At 33.6% G+C, this 25,013-nt stretch overlaps 1 protein-coding gene across 2 annotated transcripts; it reads right to left on the reverse strand.

The window, feature by feature from the left end:
- Positions 1-5,174: 5,174 nt before the first annotated feature.
- Positions 5,175-23,832, reverse strand: LOC106067059 (uncharacterized). 2 transcript variants are annotated; one of them, XM_013226160.2, is made up of 6 exons: positions 23,646-23,832; positions 18,855-20,259; positions 17,856-18,022; positions 14,690-14,840; positions 13,535-13,664; positions 5,175-13,349 (listed from the first exon to the last, which is right to left on the reverse strand). In XM_013226160.2, the coding sequence occupies exons 2-6, from the start codon at positions 20,142-20,144 to the stop codon at positions 11,815-11,817; spliced, it is 3,273 nt and encodes a 1,090-aa protein (XP_013081614.2). In that variant the 5' UTR covers positions 20,145-20,259; positions 23,646-23,832; the 3' UTR covers positions 5,175-11,814. The 2 variants fall into 2 exon arrangements, with proteins under 2 accessions (XP_013081614.2, XP_013081613.2); XM_013226159.2 differs by having other exon boundaries at positions 13,526-13,664.
- Positions 23,833-25,013: the final 1,181 nt, after the last annotated feature.

The following is a 25,013-nucleotide window of genomic DNA, read 5'->3' on the forward strand; positions in this document are numbered from 1 at the left end:
TTTCATGTCCATCGTCTCTCACATTTGCACACTCATGCTAATTTTATCATCGTCACTACATAACCACCAATCAATCGCTAAACATATTCTTACCGCCGCCTAGGAAACACTCCATAACACGCCCTTTTTTTTTCAGAACGTTGCGCCCTCCCCAGCCCACATGACAGGAATAAGTGCCCCCCCCCCCCACCCCCAGTGAAAATGATTTTAAAATTGACATTTTAATTACCGGTAAGAGATCTACTTACAGTACGGGCTATTGGACTCAAAAAAATATTAGGCCTACAAACAACCCGCGAAAATTCAAGTCCAGAAATGAGTAAGCGCATATGGAAAAAACCGTGGGAATGCCCCATACACTGCTCTATTTTTTTGTTCTAGTTTCCGAAATAATATTTTATGTACGAATATCGTTTATATTTTCAAAGGATAATGGAATAATTAGAATTTATATAAAATATTTAAGTATTTTTTTTTTAATTTAACTTTTTTTTAAAAGTAACCTTGGAATAATGATTTGGCCACCCCCTAAAGTCGGCCACCTGCATGTAATGCACACATTGCACAATAGGTAGCCGCGGCCCTGGTGCTATAGGCCTAATAGCTTAGACCTGGACAGCCTCCACCACGGGGAAGTGCGGTCAGGGTGTCTCACGCGCTCCCGCTTTTTTGTGACTTAATAAAATGATATTAAGTCAAAATACAGAGGCTTTGCGAAAATATGAAACCATCTTGACAGCATTTGTTTTACTAAACGTATTGATATAAATTACCTTCAAACTACTGGACTTAATGTTCTGTTGTGTGTATAAGCCAGCTCTAAGATGCAGATGCAGTCAAACTAGGTTTCCAAGTTATTGAGAAAGCAGTTTGTGACCTTGTGAGTAAAGTTTCCCTTTCAGACCTTGCAGACCTAGGGCAGATGATGTTAAGGTCATCTGTTTCTTTAGCCAAAGGTTAACGAGCAGGGTACCATGTGGCCGCCACAATGACCAATTGCCTTTACTTCCCCAACTAAAGTCATAGTAGAGATGGGTGGACTAAGGGACGCCATAAAAAATCAGAAATTCAAAATAGTATGGCTTCACCTGGATTCTAGCCCAGGACCCACAGGCGGATCGGGGGGGGGCGGTAGGGGCGATCGCTCCCCCCCTTCTCGGCCAACCCCCCACCTATATATATATATATGCTGTACGCACGTTTATGCATAGGGTTAGGGTTTACTGGGCGTTAGGGTTAGGGTTTGGAAAAAGTTCTGGATCCGCTAGTGCGGCAGGACCACAGGTTCGGAAACCATGCGCTTAACCACTCAGCCACCGCGCCCCTATGACCTTGTGAGATGGGCAGTTAAATAATGGAGGATGAAGAGTTGTATTTTTAAATTGAAGTCCACATGCCTGAGAAAATGTCGAGGAGTGAAACTGAATCATAAACAATATGTTCGTTGATAGAGGATCTTCAGATGCCTTGAATGTGAATGTCAAGGCAGGTATATGTTAATGTAGGCCTATATATGATAGCAGGAATTTTTCACATTAAGAGTTTCCCCATTGCACGTAATAACGCATATCAAACAGTTTCAAAATCATCTGATAAATTCTTCACATAGCTAATTACGTTCGATACATTATTAAACTTTACACAATGCTTTTGAGTGCAGGCATTTGCCCATCATGTGACATACAATTTGTGGGCAGGATTGCATAGAAATGCCCGGACCGACTTTGACACCCAGTCCGCCTCTGATTATAGTAGTATGTTGTTATTGTTGGCCTATATGATGCTTCTTTTCATGTCAGTAAAATCCCTGCAGTTTAGCGTATGTAGCCTTATACTAAACCATAACCCTCTTTCAACGAAATTTTTCTAGCATCGATTTTCTACGCCTATTCAACAACAGTAAAACAAATATTAAAATATACGTGCACTGCTTGGGAACGATCAACATATAAAGGAACTAAAACAGATGTCGTAAAATAAAGCCAGATATTTGAACATTCACGTTTAACTAGAGTAGCTCCATTAGTAAAATCAATAGACTTAGACATTTCAGGACAGAAGACTAAAAATTAAAGTAGCAATACTACATAAAACACTGTCCCTTTGGAACATCACAAGTGTTCTAACAATCGCCTCTCTCCATTCCTCTCTGTTCTTAGAGTCTCTTCCACAGACGGGTCCGTCCATCCCTTGATCTTGTCATCCCATCCCTTTCTCTGTCTGCCTCTCCTTCATTTCCCTGGTATTGTTCCATTCAGAAAAGTCTTAGCGAGGTATGATATTGTCTTCTTGTGGTCAGCTCATCGATTGTTATCGTAATTCTTTTTGGCATTTCCACGTTTGTTATGCGGTCTTTTACCTAGAATCCTTTTTTTAGCATCTCAATTAAGTTCCATGGTAAGGATCTTTTCTTATTCTATTGTTAGAATCCAAGATTCGCTCGCATATAGGAATGTCTGCATGACTAAGGAACGCTTATTTTTGTTCCGACGTCCAGGGCCGGCCTTACGCCGCTGCAACCTATGCAGCCCCGCACTTTCATAGGCCCTATGCTATTTCTAGGTGTAAATTATTAAATTAAACCATTATAACTTATAACGGGGATTCCAAGGCCTCCTGATTTTCCAGGAACTCTTGGAAATCTCCTGAGAGAAATTATTAAAATATACTGAAAACCCATAAACGTGTTCTGAAAAATAGACAAAATTGTCATCTTTAAGGCATATTCTTTCAAATACCGCCTAATCCCGGGTAGAACTTTTAGCTTATCTGTCCACCAATGAAAGATACACTGCTTTCCCAAGCTACTTTGTTGCAGAGTATTTTTAACAATACCCGTAACTGGAATCTGTTGAAAGAAGCTTCTCGCTCCTCAAACTAATCAAAAATTACTTGAGGCCAATTCTTGCTATTGAGCGTGATCTATGTAGGAAACAGAATGTTGATGATATACTATATGGCTTCGCTACATTTACTCATGATTTTGTACTTCGTAAAGATTTAATTAGATATAAAGCCGAATTTTATTTTCTAATACAAAATCTTAATGTTCCCTTATTATCCTTATGCCTATGCAGACTGAGACATGTGCAATCCGTTTCGCATAGAGCCCCGCACTTGTTAAGGTCGGACCTGCCGACGTCTATACGTTTCTTTCCAATTGGTTTTAAGCTTCGCAAGTGATGCCATCTACTGCAGTTCTGAAGTGTAATTCAGGTTTGTTTCCTTCACTTGAGGCAATAGCTCCAAGACATTTGAAGCTTTCGACACTTGCCAGTTTTTCGCATCTGATCTTTTGCTCATGGTAAAGCTGTTGATCATTATTGTCAACAGATCGGAATTAGGCCTCTGCAACCTATGCGGTCGCAGTGGGCCCCGCACTTTCATAGGCCCCGCGCTAATAGGTGTAACTTATTAAATTAAAAACCCTAACCCTAACCCAAACTTATATATGATAGCAGGTTTTTCGCGGCTTCCTGATTTTCCAGGTGCTTCTGGAAATCTCCTGTAATTGCATAATATACCTAAAGTCCTGAAAATCTCATGAAAACTCATACAAATCTCCTGAAAAATAGACAAAAGCTTCATTTTGGGGTGCCAATTTTACGCGCGATAAATAACGGCATTGTAAAGACGAATGTATTTTCTAATATAAAATCTTAATTTTGACCTTATGCTTATCCTTACCAAGACTGGGCCCCGCGCAATCCGTTTCGCATAGGGCCTTGCAATTGCTTGGGCCGGCCCTGATTGTCACGATTGTATTTGAAGAGAGAGCTGTGTTTTATTTACTCCACAATTTTCTGACATGTGCGGATTCGGAGGTGCCTTAAATATAGTGTAAGTCGTTCACACAGTTCAGATACAGGATAAAAAGAAACGAACTTTGTAGCCTACTTAAACTAGCGACAACGATTAAGTCACTAATTAAATAACTCCAACTTGGTTAGCTCCTATCGCCTGAAATATCCTTGTCCCCAAAATTTTTCTAGATTCATGCCATTCTACATCAACCTTCACCTATTTCTTCTTTCATACAAATTTTACTCTCTAACTTGACCTAAATACTTTGAATTACATTTTCTAGCAAATTCTGACATTTTTTTATCCACCTTATGAGGCGTGACCTGAACTAAGTACCGTTAATCTTGCGCAGTCATTATGTGAGTGTTTGTTTTCTTGCATTTACTTACTCAACATATGCTGTGCACGTCTTGACTGTGTACACCCCCAAGTCATGCAGCTAGCTATGTGCCTGCCAAACCATCTATGCCGTCAACAAAGCGCTAGTTAGTTGTTTTTTTCTGCCGCCAATGCTCACACCGAGAAAGACACAAGATAGCATTTCTTGTCATATGTGCTTGGACGAAATCGTAGAAGTGCTCCTTTTCCCCTAATGCCATTAGAGAATGGGATGGGTTGCCTGAATCAGCCAGGAAAACCTGCAACTTAGCAGTGTCTAAGTCTCTAATTAATAAGCATGACTAGCTCAACATACGCTTAGGGTGTTTTTATCTTATAAAAAAAGGTACTATTTTATTTAAAAGATAAGATCTTTGAGCTATGGCCAGCAGCGAGCATGGCCAGGAAACCACCTGACTGAAAGACCTATTATAGGTAGGCTATTACGTGCTTCCATCTGATGTCTCCACGCTGGCCATAGTATACTCATGTAAATAAATAAGTTTCATCTAACCTTAATCGTTAAGTTTGTGTAACAGCCTCCAAGTTGTCTTCAACACAAAAGTAACAATTGATAGATTCTACAATCTCAATTTTAAGTTGGAGGGTTCAGATAGCCAGCCCTAGAGATGAATAGTTGTTTCTAGATCACTGAGATCTTTTAGTTCTTCATTTGTCTTCAAAAGAGATGTACAGGGTCCAGTATCTCAATCAGGCCTAAAGGGTCAAGCAATACAATAATGCAGCTTTGAAGGACGCCGTCAACATTTTCTGGCGACAAACTTCATGGGCATACTTTGCTTGATATGATTCTTTAAGTGGTCCTAAACATACAAAAACTTATGAACCAAACTAAGATGGTCATTTTAGCAATTACAATAAAATGCCAACTATCATAATTAACTAGTTAGTTTCTCCATAACCCCTACCAATTAATATTTTTTAATAATTTTAAATATGGTTGAAAAAAAACAACACACTACATGCCTGAAACACAATTTTTTATATTTTTATTTTGTCATATGAATGGGAAATTTCAAACAAACACACTAGATAATACAAAGTATACAGCTTAAAAAATAGTATATATTTAATAGCTTAGATCACAATCAAGTTTCACAAAAGCAATGATCATCAACTAGAAAACAAAACTAGAACCGTTTGTCTCAATAGCAAACACTTTAGTTCATTTAAAGAAAAAAAAATAGGACAACTTTAGAAATGAAAAAAAATTGCTAGAAAAAAGTTACAATACTGGTACCTCAGAGAATATAAAAATACAATGTATACAATTATTGCTTTTTGTGATGGGACATATACAAACTTAAAGTAGTGTTGAGTGGATTGGGTTTTTAAAAAGTTTAAAATAATTTATCAACAAATACATACACAAAAAAAAAAGAATTAGTTGTTTTTGTTTTATACTAAGTAAAAAATTTAAAAGAAGATTACTCTATTTAATATTACAATATATGTATTTAAAAAAAAACACTATTTAAAAAGTTATCGTTTATTTTTTCAACAAAAGAGTAAGTCAAATAGCAATAAGTTAAAATAATACATTGAAAATTAGTTGCGTTTTAATCATTGGTTGATATGGGTTTTATGGTTTGGCCCATTACTTTCATTCATTCACTTACAAAGGATACAAATGTAGTACAGAATGTTTGGAGAGGAACAGTAGAAAATAATTTACATAATCTTTGTGATTTATTTGGTGACAACTGTTTGCATATTAATTATCACAATTTTTTTTGGTGAAAACAACAGAGATTTGGGTGTAGATGGAAATAGACTAGTTTAAAGAGATGGGAAGAGAAAAAAAAAACATAACAAGACATGCAAGTGCATTTTAAAGTTAATGTAATGCAAATTGTAAAAAATCATTCAACTGTGATATGATATACCAAATAGCTCATTAATGATCATGTTTAATAAATAGTAATATATATCAGTCTAGTTATTGTACTGAAAGAAAGTTTGGAAAACAAGAAGATTTCTGGGGATAAGGAACACAAGATAAATGGCTCAACTATTGCATATTGTCAGAAAATTGTTATAGTAATTGATCAATTATGGATTATAACTATAAAGTAAAAGTAACCTGAAGATGCAGACAGAATGTATATGTTCACAAAAACAAATCCATTTGGAACAAATCATACGCACATCTGACAGTCAAACTAAACATTTGATTATGAGGCAATGCCTTTTTTAAAACAATATTGATATTTATATACAGCTTCTTAAAACAGTAGATGATTGCCAACAAACTAGCCATAAAATATAAAACTGTAAAAGCTTGACTCGATGTTAAAAAAAAAGCTTTGAACCTAGGCTAAAATTTGGCAGGATTACGTTATAGGGCATGAATAAACAATTGAGTTAAAAGTACTGTGCCAAGGACATGATGGGTATGATAATTTAACTCTTCAACTTGAGAGGCTTGTGGTGAAATAGTACAATAATATTTATAAACCAAAAATGTTTGCTTGTTATATATTTTGTCTTTAGTTATAACTATGCCAATCAATAAACATTGTAAATATAAAACCAAAAGTATGGCACATCCATTGTTGAGGTCCTGAGAGTTATAGACTTCTTCAACATTATTCAATTAGGATTCACTCCATTTCATCCAATTTTTTCCACATTTGAGAATTTGATCACAATCTGTCTTTTACTTCATACAAGCACACACAAAATACTTGACGAAATATAAATTTGTGCATTCTAAAAAACAAATTTCTCCAATTTGAGATGGACACAAGTAATTATTACTGATATTTTTTTTTAAATAACGCGCTGAACACAAAACGCAAACTTGATCATGAAATATAACAATAAATTTAAATATACAATTTGTTCTTGTACATTCCAATGGAATGTTTTTAAAGTTAGAAATTCGCCATTTTGAATTCAACAACAGAGAGACAGTAATCAAAACAAAAAAGAAATCACATTTTTAATTCTTTTTTTAACAATATAAATTACATTTTTGTAAGTTTGAATGATTTCATAATCAAGTTTTTATTGTGCTTTATACTTTAATAAACAAAGTGAGACTTGCATCATTCACTTTTCAGTAAAAAGTTCTCCCACTTGAGTGGAACAAGCCAAGTCCAGGTACAAGTTTTTGTTTAGTTGTGAGACCAGGTTGAGTGAACTCTCTTGCTAATAGGACTGGAGGCATTTCAAAGGTGTTAGGATTTTACTACCAGGCACCTTCATGACTGTACAATACAAGACCTTTGTATCCACACCGTCTCCTTGGCAATAAACATTAATATCGAGACAAGTGACTTACAAATTATTGATATAACTATACTTATAAACATTTTAGACCTGAAAGAATGTATAACCCCAATTTTAATTGCTCACAGGTGTCATGTTAAACCTTGTCAATTTTTTTTTTTTTTTTAGACTTAACAAAACGTTCACAAACCAAGGTAATCACAATTCAAGGTTGCCATATGAAGAATTTAAAATAGTTTGTTAATTTTTTTATAGCCACCTAAGCCTGATCAAAAGCTCAATACACAATTTAATTGTAGGTATGTTAAAAAAACATAATTTCAATAGGCTAAATCTTTAAAAAAAAAAATGTTGCTTGTATTTTATTTTTTACTTAAACATAATGTTTTTAAAGAATGGAACATACAATGTAACAAGTTAATGTTGTATACAATGTGAAAGAATGCTTAATGTACATAAACCATAAAAAAAAAAGAGTAATACTCCATTAGAGTTGCTGGACAATGACATTGTGATGTATATCTACTCAGTTTCTTCCCATACAATGACATGGTCATGTTGAGACAAATGTAAAAGCTGGAGAATCTTATAGTTGACAATGAATAATTCACTTTTCAAAAAAAGAAAATTGAATAGATAAGTAATACTGATTTTAGATCAGGCATACAGACATAACATAAAATCATTAAACATCACCAGAAAAAGGGATTGATATTTTTTTCAAGTAAAAAAAAATATATATAAAAAATGACAAAGTACTAAGAGTGACTCATCCTTCAAATAATGATATGACTTAAAATATGACACACATGAAGAAATTATTTTTTTTTTTTACATTGTTTGTGCTTAAGTTGTAACAGTCTTGAAATGAAAAAACAGGAAGTTTAAGAAATTTAAGGTGGCTTTTATTTATTTTTTAATTACAAGAAACTATTTTGTTAAATAGTTTGCAGCAACATGGGCACAGATACACATTTATTATGACAACAGAAGGATAAGGTGATGTATACACATACATATCTACCTTAGAAGAAACAACCATTTTTCTTAACTTGATGTATTATGCTTTGGCTAGAATTAGGGTTAGCCAAATGCAGCATGAATAAGAACTTAGTACAAGATGGGTTATTGCCTTGATTGTCTCTCCATGGCAATCTCACTGAAGGGAGATAGGGGAAACAAAGGCTTGCAAAGGAAAGGAATGACAGAGCTGGAAAGCCATTAAGATTTAAACAAAAAAAAAAAAGAGTTGCTCAAGTTCAACATGGTGTTCTATAAGGACTTTGAAAAGACTTTGCATTGACCCTAATCCTATGAAAACAAGAGCACAAATCAAACAGACTGCTAAGCTATGTCATTGTCAAACAGACTGCTAAGCTATATCAAGATTTGGAACAAATGCTTGTCTTTCGTACACACTTATCTCTAAAGCTACAGGACCAATCAACATTGCACATGTTATTTATTTGTAAAATAAAATAAAAGATTTTATGTAGATTTAACATCATAACTACTTGTTTTCTGTTGGTTTAGCATTGTACCTACTTGATTACTGTTGGTTTAACATTGTAAACTACTTGTTTTCTGTTGGTTTAACATTGTAAACTACTTGTTTTCTGTTGGTTTAACATTGTTTGTAACTACTTGTTTTCTGTTGGTTAAACATTGTAACTGCATGTTTTTTGTTTCTCTTAACCTTAAAAAATTAAAAAGTGAATGCAAGAAGCTTTAAAAAAAATTATGTTAAAATTATAAATTCATTATGACAAAAATGCAAAATAATCTTTGGTCATTATGAGCTAACATAAGATAAGGAGGAAATAACTCAGGAAGAAACTTACATTTTTGAAAATTCTTTGATTTTTAGAAAAAAATATTTGTACTATATTTATATTGTTGTCAGCAATGTTGTTTAGGTAAAAATACATGCTAATAAGAAAGAAAGTTTCAATGTGAATTGAATTTTCACAAAGATAATAATCTGAAAACTAATATAAAAGAAAATAGAATTTCTTACACAATAAGCACGTCAGTACTTATAATATGCATATACAGGTACATAAAAACTTTATTCATTTTTGAAACTAACAAAATCATATACATTTTCAAAGTAACACATTTAACGGGAGCTGAAAATTGTATATATATATATATATATATTGATATATACTAATATTATTCTTGTTGCCCTTTGACTTAGAGACAGTTTAGAAAGTTTGACCACTACAAAATTTGGACATATGAACACCACAGAATAATGTGTTTAAAGTAAAATTGAAGAGAAATTCTATGGGAAATTGTTTTGTTTTACATGTTGTGGGTGTATTGAAGATTATTACATCTTAGACCAAACCTCCTGCAGGATTTGTGTGTGTGTGTGTGTGGGGGGGGGGGGGAGACGAGTTAGAACCTGTGACCATCGAGACAGTAATTCAAATCTGATAGTTCACAACCCTGCAGCCATCCTATAAAAAAACTTTAGGAAGAAACAATGAAATGTTATGATGTTTCAGATTTTAAATATTTATCACTAAAACTTCAATAAATTCAGAATAGTATCATTTTAAACATGTATTCTAAGATCTAAATTTTAATACTCATAAATAATCTTTCTGCCTATAGTACAAACTGCTTGAAACATGTGAATATAATGCTCAAACTATAAAACATATTTATTAAATAGTAATTGCTAATTAAAATAAAAATTCAACCAAATCTATAAATTAGAAAATTTGTTTAGTAGTGATAAACAAAACGTTGCTATTTAAGATCTATTTATATATTTTTTATAAACTTTACATAAATCCTGATATCAGATAACAATATAAAAAAAAACTAAATGGGCTTTAAAAAGTCTAAAATTACAAATGCTTCATATTTCTTTGCTGAACTTGCACATACATGGAAAAAATTACTTTGTATGCTGATTAACGAATATATATAAATATAAAACTTTGTTATTTTTGGTAATGACGCAACAAGCACTTGACATAATAAATATTACATGCCAAACATTGAGACAAAAGTGCATATGGTAACACGACATCAGCAGTATAGTGAAGTTGTATAGGTCGGTGAAAGTTATTTTAAAACACAGTTTATTATAGTATTCAGCTATTCTCTTATCACTTTTTTCCCTTCATTATTTAAAAATAAATTGTTTGAATATCACACAAACTAATAAATCAACCTTAAGTCTTAGTATTCATTATACATTAATGACAATAGATATAAGTCAGATGTACATCTGAAATCACTTATTTAAATACAAAAAAATATTGTATTCCTTAATTGTGTGTAAATGCATGTAATTCTTAAAACATGTAGACCTACTTACTTATTCTTCACAACAAAAAAAGTATCTTCAAATACAATGGGAAAATTGAACATAAAAAATTATTATCAGATCTTTATTTTTTAAATTTGATTTAAATAAAAAAAAGAATTATAAAAGTGAAAATGTTAATATACTAGTATAATATTAGATCTCAATCTTAGATTATGAGGTTCCAAGACCAATAAACCACCTAGAAGCCAGCTAAGGTTTCCTAACATGAACAAAAGACAATAACCTAACAATATAATATTTTTCAAAGACATTATTGATAGGGCACATAAATATCTAACAAAAAGATTCCCATTTTAGCAATATGTTTCCACAAGATATATTCACAAAAAATATAACCATTTTTTTTAATCATTTAACAAACATTCACAGTTCTCTGTAAACAATGTATGACAAAACAAATGAAAGCTAGTGATTGTCTTACATAGAATAACAATAAATAGATATTTATACAGTTTTGGAATTACAAATGCTCAATTATATACAGATATCACTCTTAAAGCTTCACAACTGAATCATTAGATAACTGAAGACCACCAAGAACTCTAGTAACAACATATACCAATAAAATCACTAACAGATGCCCCAGCACAATTTGGTGTGTGGAGAAGAGGCTCAGATCAGATGTAGTTGCAGAGTTTCTAAAGTAGGTAATAGTGCTAAGAATAAAACTATTGCAATCATAGCACAATTATTTTAATGGCTTAAATTGTTTTTAATAATTTCATAAAATAAATATATTTTATAAAATAAAAATACTTCATAATTCGGAGAACAAAATACTGCCACTGTTTTTATAATACTTTTTTTTTACAATCTAAATCTAATTGTTGACTTCAAATTGGTACAAAATAACTAAAAAAAAAAATATATATATGGGACTAGATCTTTTTTAGTAATGCAAAATAGTCATTAAAAATGTTATATGACTAAAAATTAAATGCATATTCTGTTTTATTTAAAAAAAAAAAAAAAAAAGACTGAAATTCAAATGCATGAAATGAAATATGTCGATAACTCTTGTGAACCTGTTACCCTCCACAGCCACTTCCTTCTCCACCTCCATCAACCATCCCACCATCCACATAAACATTGGCAGCCATCTCCCCACTTCCAATGCCATCATCACCCCCACCACAATAAAGACTGGAATGTCCGTTTTCATGATCACCTCCGCCCTGACTATAACCTCCACAGTCACTGCCTCCCCCAAACAATCCAGAGCTCATACTTGTTTCAGCATGATCTTTGTAAGACCCATAGCCACCGTAGTCTGTGTGATTTTCCATGGAAGTGTTCCTTCCACAGTCTCCATAAGATTCCCAGATGCCTCGACCCCCGTGATTACTGTCATTTGGCAGCCTATCGCTTCCACTGTATCCATTGACATGTTCATCTCCACCGATGCCATAGAATTCATCATAATAATCAGTGTCATTTTCATAGACCATGTCATCACAGCTGTCATGGCCAAAAGAGTTAGGGAGCACCTCACTTCCACTATCGTGATTCTGATCATTTGTGTACATGCTCTCTGCATCTGCTGTACTAGGTCGTCCAAACCCTACAATATCCACATCATCCTCTACCTCATCACTGTCACTTTCACCATTACCAAATAGCCCAGTTTGGCTGTCTGCGTCCAGATTGTAATCCTCCCCTTCAAACACACTCCCACTGTTTCGATCTGAGGTTTCCTGTCCTTCTTCTTCTGCAGGGGGAGGAATGTTAGTTTCTTCAACAGCTTCTTCTTCCTCCTCTCCCTCTTCTTCTTCTTTAATGCTTTCCTGTCTTATACACAGAGCAAGTGGCTGTTCTCTTCTGTCTGACCTTTTCATTCTATGATCACTAATTCTTAGCAAACTTGTTCTGTCAGACAGCTCATTCCCTCCTATTTCATCTTCACATGGAGGGGGGAGACTCTTTAAAAGGTCCTCCTGGCTTCCTTCCTTGTCATCTTCACTTTCTTTGATCATAGTTAAGCCAGCTGCCATTCCTACCGCAGCCTCAGCACTGCTGACACCACTGTTGTTTCCGCTCCACTCTTCAGACCAACCGGCACTTACCTCAGCCTCGTGCAAGATCACCGGAGGTCGACCACTATGTTCAAACCTCTCGTCCTGATCTCTCTGACTGGTCCGCATCACACTAGTGCCCTCCCCATAATCTTGCTTCTTTTTCTTGAAGAGATTTCTGATGGCATGGTTGCAGGGCGTGGCTATCAAAACTCCAGCGGCCAGCAGAAGAGCAATCTCCTCTGAGCCACCCAGCCTTGGGAGAACCTGCTCCTCACCTTTTGGGGTGCTAAGCTGCGGTGCCCAGTTCTGAGGTCTTGGCTGACACAATACATGAATTAAAGCAACACTAAATATAAGACCAAGGTTCTCAGCTATCTCACATCTTTCTGAATTGATCTCAATGAACCCACTGTCAAACTCCACAACACAGTCCCCAATGTCAAACTTGGATGTAGCCAGAGAGTAGAGACGATCAAAGGAAACAAAATGCCACTTGTTGGTACCCAGGTGAAAAAATCTTACTTCTAAATGACCTTCACTAAGGGAACCTATTAAAGATACACAAAATTTAAAAAAAAATTATTATTTTCCAAGCCCTTTGATAAATGTCTTGATGTAAATTTTATTAAAAAAGAACAATTAGCTATTGCAGTTAAAAACATTGTCCTACTTAGCTCCAAAACTAAAAGTTACAACAGAGACAAATGGTTGAAAACATGCCAACCTTTTCTACCTGCTGATCTTCTCTGGAATCCTTCCCACCAGCCAACAGCCACTCCCCAATCTCCGAAATTGTTTTTGATCAACACTGCCCTCTGGCCTTCCTTGGGATTTAAGGTAACACATCTTTTAGAATCAATGACCTGGAGATAGAGATTTGTTAAAACAAAAAATAAATCTAAAGCAATCACAAAGATGAACTCTCATTGTACTATCATATTATCTTATAAATACAGACATTAGTTCAAAAAAGATGATCACATCCTATGTGTGTACCTAGGCCAATCTTGTCATGCATGTTAATCAATGACTTTAACTCTGCCAAGTCAATGGTTTCCTGGCTGACTCAAGCAGCCCATACCATGATATCTTTCTAGCTTTAATCTTATATGTTTCTATGGCTACTTATTCTCAAATCATTTTGTAAGGAATCATTTGGTCCATTTCTTTTTGGCTCCTGTGTATACACTGGAGATGCAATGAGCTTGCTGGAATGGAGGCAATCCCCTAATATGTATTTTATTAAATAGGTTTCTGCAATCTATGCCTCTGGGGTGTTCAAACATCCTGACTTTATTGTGAAAGAGAGGTTAGAAGCTCTATTACTATCTGAAGTAAGACTCTTTCTAAGGCCAACTTTTCATGGTGATGATATTTGGTCTGCATAATGACCAAACAAGTGCTTAATATATGTAAGTAGTCACAGGAATGTACTCGAATCTTGAATACAGGTTAAACTCACCACTGGGATGGGATTTAAACCCAGAATATTCAGAATAACAGAGAAGCTACTTACAATCCATTTATAAACCAATCCTCTAAACAAAGGCTTGGGTAAGGAAAACATGGGTTAACATGGTTGTATCAAAAATGAGTATAACAGGACATGACTAGAGCATGTCATCTACATAATGGCATCCAAGTAATCCTTTGAATAGACAATTTCAAAATAGTGTCACCTTCCAACTTGTCCTTACCAAATTTTTTTTTTTCTAAAAGTGTTATCCAGCACTGAAAAATGATGCTGGCAAACCTTCAACTGGAGCTACTGAGTAACACCAACATAAATGTCATTTGCCATAACATTCCACACTTTCTGGTAATCTAATATATAAGATAATATATATATATATATATATAATAGATTGAAAAGCAGATGAAAACTTACAGATGAAGGAAGTGGAAGCTGATCCCCAACAACCAAATGGGCGACAACGGTTAATTTGTCTCCGTAGAACACATGGATGGCAGACATCAGTAATGGCTCACTATGGATCATTCTTACGGTGAACACAACCCTTCTAGTATGGTTAAACAACCTGATAGAGACGACAACAATTAGAAATACTGGTGGCTTTAAAATTGTTGGCTTTAAAATAAAAAAAAAACAAAACTGGATGCCCTTATCGCCAAAGCTTGGACGTCTCAGTTTGTTAGGCTTCATACATTTCCATTCCTGCTTGAGCTATTGAAGTAAAACCATGCTGCAAAAATTGTCATTATAAATATTTTCTTTTCTAACATTTATTTTGTTGGAAATCCATGTTCATGGGATGTTTCATAATACTAATGAATATATTCCCTTCAATAAGATGGACTAGAAAATAATGGCATATTCTCAATTGCTTCATGGCATGCTAAAATTACAATATTGTCTGCAACATCCATTTCCAAATGACAATTATATTGGAAAAAAAACAACAGAAAACTACTAATTGTCAGTATCTTCATACATAGTTTTTAGTATCATGTTTATTATGATTGTTTGTCTGAATGACTCTGATTGACCTCAATGTTTTGATTTGCGAGAATGACCAGTGTGTAATGTGTATAAAGAGTAGCCCTGTAACGCGTAGGATGAGGCCATGTTATTGACTTAAGTACTGTTTGGTCTAATATCAGATGATGTTGCTGTTGAAAAACCATATACCCACTTTTGGTGGGTAAGTTAATTTTTTTTTTTTCTCAAGATGTTGGATTGTTGTAATTGTAGAGGATATTGTTTAATTGTTAGAATTAGACTATATTGATTGTTACATTATTATTGTTTTAGGGCCAGTGGCAGTGTGGCTTGAAACCCTCTATGTCTACTAGGATTGTATTGTTGAGAGGATAGAGAAAGTTGGTATAAGTCAAGATGTGAGGAACTAGAGATAGTAGCTTGAAAAGCATATGATGAGTTGAGACTTGTAGAGTGGTATGCTTCCAGAAGATCATTGAGCTACTACATCACTAATAACAAATTTTTGGATGTTAAGTTGAGTATATAGATTCTTGTGTCTTATTCTGTTCTCTATTCAAGTAAACAATTTTTTTTGTATAACTGTTTGAACTACTTCATATTACTAGTTTATATAGTACATATTTGAATTTCTTATATTTAAATTTCATGTTAATAGACTTATGGTACGTTCATAGAAACACCCCTGGGCTTCAGTTTATCACTACAGTAATTAGTTTCTATGTCCTGACACCAATGGAACAACAGTTTGTCTACCTTCAAATAATGATGTTACACTCACTAAAAGTGCCTTCTGTATCCTCTGGCAATAAGTCAGTGTTCTTAAATATGTCGCCACCACATTTAATTTAATTGACACTTCACAATCGTTTCATGATTTTTAATGGACGTCCTAATCTGAGTAACATCATCTAACTTCATACACTAAAATGTAACTGTATACAATCTATGATACAAATATTTTATGCCCTGCTCCAACAAGTAAGAAGTGAACCAAAAAAAATTAGATTAAAAAATTGACGAAAAAAACACATTTCAGATGGTCTAAGGCAGGCATGACAAACACGCGTTCGGGGGCCGCATGCGGCCCGCTTGGCCACCTCAAAAATTATCAAAATAATGTTAAACTATTACGCTTAAAAATATGAGATGACAAGCTAAAACAAGCAAGGATGTTTTTTTCAGAAATAACAGGAGGTGATATTGTTTAGCTAGTCTAACAACGGATGGTAAACCAACCATGAACTGAAATGGTTTTGATGCAAAGCTACTTGCAAAAATAAGAGACTGATGCTAATTTTAAATTTGCTTATTTTCAGTGCATCATTCACCAAGAAAGATTCTGCACACAGCAATTACAGTTCCAACATGTCATAAGACCTGTTTCAGTCGCTCTCAATTTTATTCGGGCCCGTGGCTTAAATCATCACCAAATTTCAAGGTTTCTGGATACCATTGGACACGAATTTGATTGTGTTTCTTACTACACAGAAGTCTGCTGGCTCTCCTGTCATAAAGTACTCAAGAGATTTTTTGCACTGCGTAAGGAAATCGTACTGTTTCTGAACATGAAAGGTGAACCTGTTGAACATTTCCAAACTGACGAATGAGTTCAGGATTTGGTATTTATAGTTAATCTTATTGATCACCTGCAAGACTTGAATTTGAAACTTCAAAGTAAAGACAAAATTGTCACAACTGCGTGTGATGATGTGAAGTACTTTCAAGCAAAATTTCGACTGTGGATAAACCAAATATGAAGAGAAAATCTTGTTCACTTTTCAACGTGTCAGGAACTAAAAAATTAAATACGGCTACAACATTTGTTAAAGATGCTTTCAATGACCGTTTTCGTGACTTCGTTTCATACGAGCAAGAATTTTGCTTCTGAAAAATGCTGCTCGTAATGTGCAACTAGAGCTGATAGAATAACAGTCAGATTCTTTGTTGAAAGCGAAGTATATAGAATTGGCTACACCATAATTTTAGTTATTTATCTGAACGGTACGTTGAATTGCAGAAATTTGCAGTCAGAACTCTAGCTATGTTTGCAAGCACTGATCTCTGTGAGCAGTTGTTTTTTTTTATATTGAAAGCTACAAAAACACCTCACCATTCGTGATTATCTGATCAAAATTGTCATAAATGATGAAAGTGTCAGTGGCAAACAAACCTCAACCTGACATTAATAAACTTGTATCACAGAAAAGATGTCAAGCATCAGGACAAACACAATAATGCCTAATCAAGTAATATTTAATTGCCAAATTGTACTACAAATTTAGCTAACTAAGGGACAGGTATGCCATTTATTATTGTGTTATATTGTATTGTTTCTAATTTACATAAAACTAGTAGACTGTTTTCCAACTCTGTGTTTTGGCTGCGGCCCCTCAGGTCATAGTAAGTTTTTATGTGGCCCATACACCTTAATGAGTTTGACATGCCTGGTCTAAGGCAACCCCTGGCAAATAGTCATTCTACCCACAAAGGGTTTGTGACCCACAGATTGAGAACCCCTGGCTTAACATCATCTGCCATATAGATCACAAGGTCTGAAAGGGGAAGTTTGATACAAGAACAACCTACTTACTTATGTGAAGCAACAGAACAATGGTTATCAACACCAGGAGGCAGGCGTGGAAGAGGAATGGGCCCCCACATAGTTTCTCTGTCTTCAGGCATAACACAACTTTGGTAGTCTCCCGCTTCCAGTCTTAAGACACAAGGACCCAGAACAGGAGCAGGACAATTCCAGACCTTTTAAGTAGAATAGTAATAACATTAGTTTGAATAAATGAGACATAGCAAAATAGAAAAAAAAGTCGAGTTATGGGTTGCCTACATAAGTTTCTGCAGTTTTAATTCCGAACTAATAGAATTATCCTTCAATGTCAAATGAAAATAAAATTCACAATATTGAACAATAAGTATAATTTTTTTAGCACAGTTTTTTTCTTTTAATATTACATACAGGTGAAACACAACTAGCATATATTTTATTCATGTGCTTAACATAAATTAATAAAAGTGCAAAGATTGTAATGTTGTTATGGAAGTATTGAAGAGATTGGTGGGACATAATAATTTTTTTTGAAGTAATGTCTGTAGTTTATAAGATTAAAAGATAAGATAATTATATATATAATCCATTTCTAAATATATATATTAATATGCAATTTTATGAGTCTTTGTTCTCAAAAAATATTCAGTTACAAAGTGATCCCGAAACACGATGAGACTAATGATTACAGCTTCAATATTGATTGACTCTAAATGGGCTTCTAAAAAAAATACATTGTTATCTCTATACATAAATGATGCTTGATAAAAAATAAAGGTTTATAAGCCTTCAATGCACATTGTATATAATATTTTAAGAGAAAATTTTGATCTTTCTTTACAATTTTAACATTTTCAGTTAAATAAAATACGGATGCATTTAACAGAATGAATTATATGAAACCTTTCTTTGATTAATAAACGAGCCAACTAAGAGTCAACAAAATATGCCTCTAATATTCTCAAAATTAGACGATTTAGTTTATGAGATTAAATACTAGCATTTATAAAGGGAAAATAAAAGACTTACTAGTCCTATAGATAGACCATCCCCACAGTCGATGTCATCATTTGCTGATAACCCTTTACTGTTCAGGGGTTGTATTTTCTTCTGCATATCAATCCTACCCTCCCCTAAAATGTCATTGGTTCCTAGGCACAGTTTTCCTGATTTTTGCTGAAGGCTAGCAATAATTTTGTCGTTGTAGCGAGTATCGAAAGAAAAGTGTGCATTGATATTATTGTCTTCTAAAGTCCTTGCATTCCCTTTCACAGAGGCTATATTCTCTGTTACAAACAAGGAACGATTAAAATTTTGGTATCCAGTGTTGTAGCAAAGTTTTAATTTGAATGTTTTCCCAAGAGGAAGCCCTGAAACACGAACTTTTTCAATGAGAACATTTGCCTGTTTTGTGCATACTCTATACACATCTTCTTTTGTCATGACATAAAGTTTTGAATATGGTGGTTCCCCCCTGTACATAGCTCCAAAATAAGAGAATTTTTCACTAAACACTTTTCTCCATAAGTTCCTTGTTTTGGCTTCTGACAAAGCCAGTTTGGAGCCTATAGATCGGTCATTGACAGAATCATCATGGGCCAAGATGCTGCCCATGTAGGCCTCTGTATCATCTTTGTAGAACACTGGATGTAGCATATGGGTGTGCCACATAAGATCATTATCATAACAGGGTACAAGAAATACTCCAGGGTTTTGGCACTTTAAGAAAAGAAACTTCTTGTAGCGTAACAAAGCATGATTCAAAAATTTCTCATCCCTATAGTGAGGAAGACTGACTTGATAATAGAAGCTTTTCTGCCGAGACACGGCTAAAGTCAAGTTGTATGTCAAGGCAGAAACAAACTCACAATCAAACCAAGGGGTAACAGCATCACAGGCAGAGAAAGGCACATCAGCATACTCTTTCCTCCACAACCTTTCTGAATCTTTTAGCAACTCTTTTCTTTGGGACTTCTCCATTAAATGATGATCTATCAATTTGCCAGCAATATTGTGACAATCAGTACTGTAGGCTATAGGTGACAGCATGTGGCACTGCCAGATCCACTCAATGTCTAAGGGTGCTGGCAGCAAGCGGCCTGGGTGCTTGGCCACTAGAGGTAGCCAGTATCGCTCGTATCTCTGGATGGCACATTCCACCAGAGGCCCTTCACACAGCTCTGGCCTAGCAGATATCTCACTTAAAAAATCTAAAAGAAATCTGGCAGCGTCTGGCAGCTCCACAGAAATATGAATATCATTAGCATCAAACTGGGCCACTGAGCAGACAGTACTTGTGCTGCCAAGCCTAACAGACATGATTTAAATGCTGATGAAATCTTCATTCACTAAAACTTCTATGTTTTGCTCACAAGGTGGTATCAACAATTTATCTGGCTCCATAATGTTGTGTTTTTAAATTCATGGCATGTACCTGAAATCAGACAAATAAAATTTAAGGAAAGAAATTCTTCCAGAATCAATGCAATAGACGTGGATTAAATTTATTTTCACTATTTTTAAAAAGTTGTAGTAATTTAAGTTGAACTTTGTACTGATAACAGTTTTAAATTTTAAAATGTTTTCATCTGTAATTTCAATTAATTAATATTATATAATAAATAAATAAAGCTAGGTTTGCTTTTTTAAACTCTTCAAGCAATTTGGCGCTCTAAGGCACTATCTCTAAATAACAGATACGAATCTATAATACAAACGTTAAGTCTATCCTTCTATACAGTTCAGAAACATGGAGAGTCACTAAAACAAATATGGAAAAGCTCCAGACCTTTGTTAACAGATGCCTAAGCCGAATATTAGGAATTAGGTGGCTAGAAAAGATAACTACTGTTGATTAGTGGGTGAGAACTAGGCAAAAGCCCATAGCCCAAGACATCACAAAACAATAATGGAGCTGGATAGCACACACCTTGCAGAAAACCAGCTACCAATGTTGCAAGGCAGGCACTTGATAAGAATCCACAAGGAAAGAAGAAAGTGGGCAGACCCAAGGAAACCTGGAAGAGGTCAGTCATCAGTAGGCTGAGGGTACTGGAATGACATGGGAGCAGATAAAGAAAGCTGCTCAGAACCGAGTTTGGTAGAGAGGTGTGGTTGCAGCCCTATGCTCCTCTAGGAGTACACAGGATTAAGTAAGTAAGTAAGTTATGTATAATATATATATAGTAAAAGTATGGCATGGAAGAGATTGTCAGAATCAGTTAGGAAAACCAGAGTTTGTCTCTTATTAGCATGCATGGCTAGATAAACACAAGGAATACAAGCACAGTGATATTTAAATTAAATATTATAGAATCTACATTCTGATGTAGCCTCCAAACTTTTGGAGTTTATTTATAATGGCATTTAGGTCCAGACTATCTAGGCTAATAGATATGTAACCATCTTATTAGGATTTGTATAAATCTTATATAAATAAATAAAATCTAGATCTACATTACCTTCATCTGGACTATGACTATTCTAAACATTGCTACTAATTCTAAGTTTGGCAATAAAGTTTCTTTATTTTATATGTTTCACATGTTCCTTCAAAATTAAAGATTTATTAAATACATCCTTGCCCAAACCTCCTGCAGTATGGCAGGCAGGGTTCAAAATGAGATAACATTCCAGAGCGCATACCACAAACTAAGCCAGCCATCTGGTTTTCGATAAAACTAGTCACAAATATATAGTCATACATAGATTCTAAATCTAAATCCATATATATATAGGTGACTTCTAGTGAACGCGCTAGTAGATTGTGATGACCTTAGCTATAGCTCAGATATAGAAAAACAGGCAGTTGAGGCTGGGCTTCCACAGGAGCAACATCTTTTTCATAGTGACTGAGACTAGACCGTTTCTGTTCTGATCTATGCCTGTTGATTTACTTTATTGCAATAATGCCTTGATCTGCAAGTCTGTTAATAAAACTCACAGTAATAATGTGCATACAGAAATATAAATTTTAGAGTTAAAACTTATCTCTCAGATTTTCATGATCTAGCTATAATATCAAGTAATATTTTTAAATGATAATTTATAATCTATATATATCTATATTATTATATTTTATAATATTTATAGAAGGATATAATACTAATACTAATATATATATATATATATATATATATATATATATATATATATCTGGGTTTGCGAGACCATATAAATGAAAAACTGCACTTATCCACAATCTTCGGGATCAAAGACATTGCCATTCATTCATCTATCTAGATAATCTAGAGTCTAGACTGTGTCAATAATTATTGAAATCCAAATCAATATTATATATATATATATAAATCTATATATTCTAGGTCTAGATGCCCATTCTAATACTATTGTTATACTTACAAGATAAAATAAGATACTTAGGAGCCTAGTAAAATTTATATTTACAGTGAAATATAGTGTTACAAGTCACAAGTGTAATGTTCTAGTCTCTAGTAGTATTAAATGTATACTATTATTTTTACTAACTAGACTCTAGAAATCTTATCTTATAAATATAGAGTTACTTCAAAAGAAAAGATAATTGACTAGATCTATAAATTCTATTAAAATTGATTAATGATCTTCAGATGTCTGAGATTTAAATTTATAAAACAAAACAAACAAATGTTCAATCAATTATATTCATCTAATACAGTTTATACTAATAGATATAGAATGTAGGTCAATATTAGTCTATAAATAAATTATACTTGTATATATGTATAAATAATATATAATATGATAGAATATAGACTCTCTCTCTCTCTATATATATATATATATTATATAATAATATTATTATATAAATCATTACATTATCTTTAAACTATAGTCTGTACTAGTAGATTTCTAGAATCTAGATCTAGAAGTCTATATATATCTATCTTATCTATTCTAGATCTGGTTATAAGTCTATGATAATAATGAAATGTTTGAATGATGATTTGTGTAGAATTTACTATTAAATTCATTATATTTAGAGTCTTGATAGATAAATTTTCAATAATTTGATTATAAAAATTTATATCATTATTCAATTATAATTGTAGTCACACTAGAATCTAGACTCTATAATATTAGTATACCATACAATTATTAAATAGTATTATTATTATGACTATGCAGTGCTTTTTTTTTGTAAAAAAAAATTAAGTGCTGGTACTCAGTAATGGATTGCCTAACTTTTAACTAGATCTAGATAGAAATAAATTAATAATAAACATTAAAATCAAGAAAAGTAATAATTTTTTCCAAACATTCAAAAAGGTTCCGGTACGCCGTACCTACTTCAAGTGCATACCGTCACAAAAAAAGCACTCAGCACTGTGACTATGACACTAGATTTGATCTAAAATCTAATCAATTCTAATCATCTATGTCTATGGGTCTAGCTCAATGAACTTGAGTCTATGAATAAATAAATTAACTAATTAAACCAGATCTAGATCTATAATAATAATAAAGACATAAAAATATTAAAAAGTCTGAAACTAGACTTAGATCTAGTAGTATTAGTACTATTAGTAGTGAAAGTTTGAATGTGTTGTAAGCATTCATTGTATTGTAATCTAAATATGATCATTAATATCTAGAGTCTAAGACTGTAGTCACTGTACTGTAGATCTAGAAATCTAGACTATCACTGTGTAGAGACAGTCAGAGTGTTGAGTGTTCACTTTGTAACTTGACTTGTTAACTTTGTACAGTGACAGTCTGAGTTGAGTCTCAGTCTCAGTGACTCTGTGAGTGTGAGTCTGTATTTTTATTTACTGTATTGACTTGACAAGTATTGTGTACGAATTACGAATTTTTACATACCTTCTACAGCAAACTAAAACCATATCTTTGTTTATTTTTTATGAATGCATGTTATCCAATAGTGATTTATATAATATAAATTGTAGAAATATATAATTTCGAGTTATTTACTTAGCAATCATTCATTTATAAAATGTTATTGACAGCTTCCTGATTTTTTTTAGTATTATTTTTCCTACCCACTGACTTCCGGTTATTAGTGAAATTAAACGAATATTTCGCAATATTCCCTCGCGTACACCAAAAAAACAAATGTAGCATATTATAGTAAGTTTTACATTCGAAATTATTTTCATTTAAGATGTAATTGTAACATACCACTTAATCTTTCGATTAACGATGAAATGTAAAATTATTTAATAATTTAATTATCTACATTAAATGTACCTTTTATAAAAAGCAAACAAAATTGCGTTCAACTTGATCTAGATCTAATTCTAGATTATCTTAATTTTTTTTTCAAAACAAAAAGGTGGGGGGATTGTGAATATTGAATGTAATTTCATAAGGTATAACAACGACTACTTAAGCAGACTTTTAACAAAATCAAAATAAAAGTATCATAAATTCTACATACAAATTGGATTAGTTATAGCCTACCCAAAGATATAAAATAGAAAGGTTAAAGGATGTCTTTCTCCTAGTATAGACCTATAGTAGGCCTAGCTACCTATAGACCATAGCTAGGGAGCTTAGGCCTAGTAGATAAACATGAATTTAAGCAGGCTTATTCAGATTAGGCCTTCACATTATTTTGTTTTTCTAACAAAGGTCTTCCATTCTTCAGTGGCATCACTAGGGGTGGTGTCACACGGTAAGCTAGGTAAGCTTAGGTTGTCACCCCCCCCCCCCCCCCGCAGGGGCGGACTGGGTGTCAAAATCGGCCGGAGCATTTCTATACAATTCGGCCCATATAGACCTACTGTATATCATATGATGGACATCTATTCTAGATGAATTACAGAAATGGGAATCAAATTGGAGCATGTCTTTCCACCCAAAAAAAAAAGTCAGTTATTAAGTGTAACATAAAAAAAAACTAAAACTAATTAATTCTACTTATCTTATTTATGGCAAACCAGTAACACAGACTAAAAACGCAAAATACTTAGCTAGCTGTTATAATAAATGAAAAACTATAATTGATGAAACTATCAAAAAAAATCAAACAAAGCATTAGGGTTTATTAAAAGAAATTTCTAACCTAAATCAAATAAGAACATAAAATTAAAATGTTATTTAACCTTGGTTAGGCCAATAATGTAATATGCATCCTCTGTTTGGGACCCTCAACTCAAGAAAACATTAAGAAACTGAAACAGACACAAAATAGACCAGTGAGATTCATAACAAACGAATATTCACATT

This window comes from Biomphalaria glabrata, chromosome 4 (assembly GCF_947242115.1).
Source record: "Biomphalaria glabrata chromosome 4, xgBioGlab47.1, whole genome shotgun sequence".
NCBI lineage: Eukaryota > Metazoa > Mollusca > Gastropoda > Planorbidae > Biomphalaria > Biomphalaria glabrata.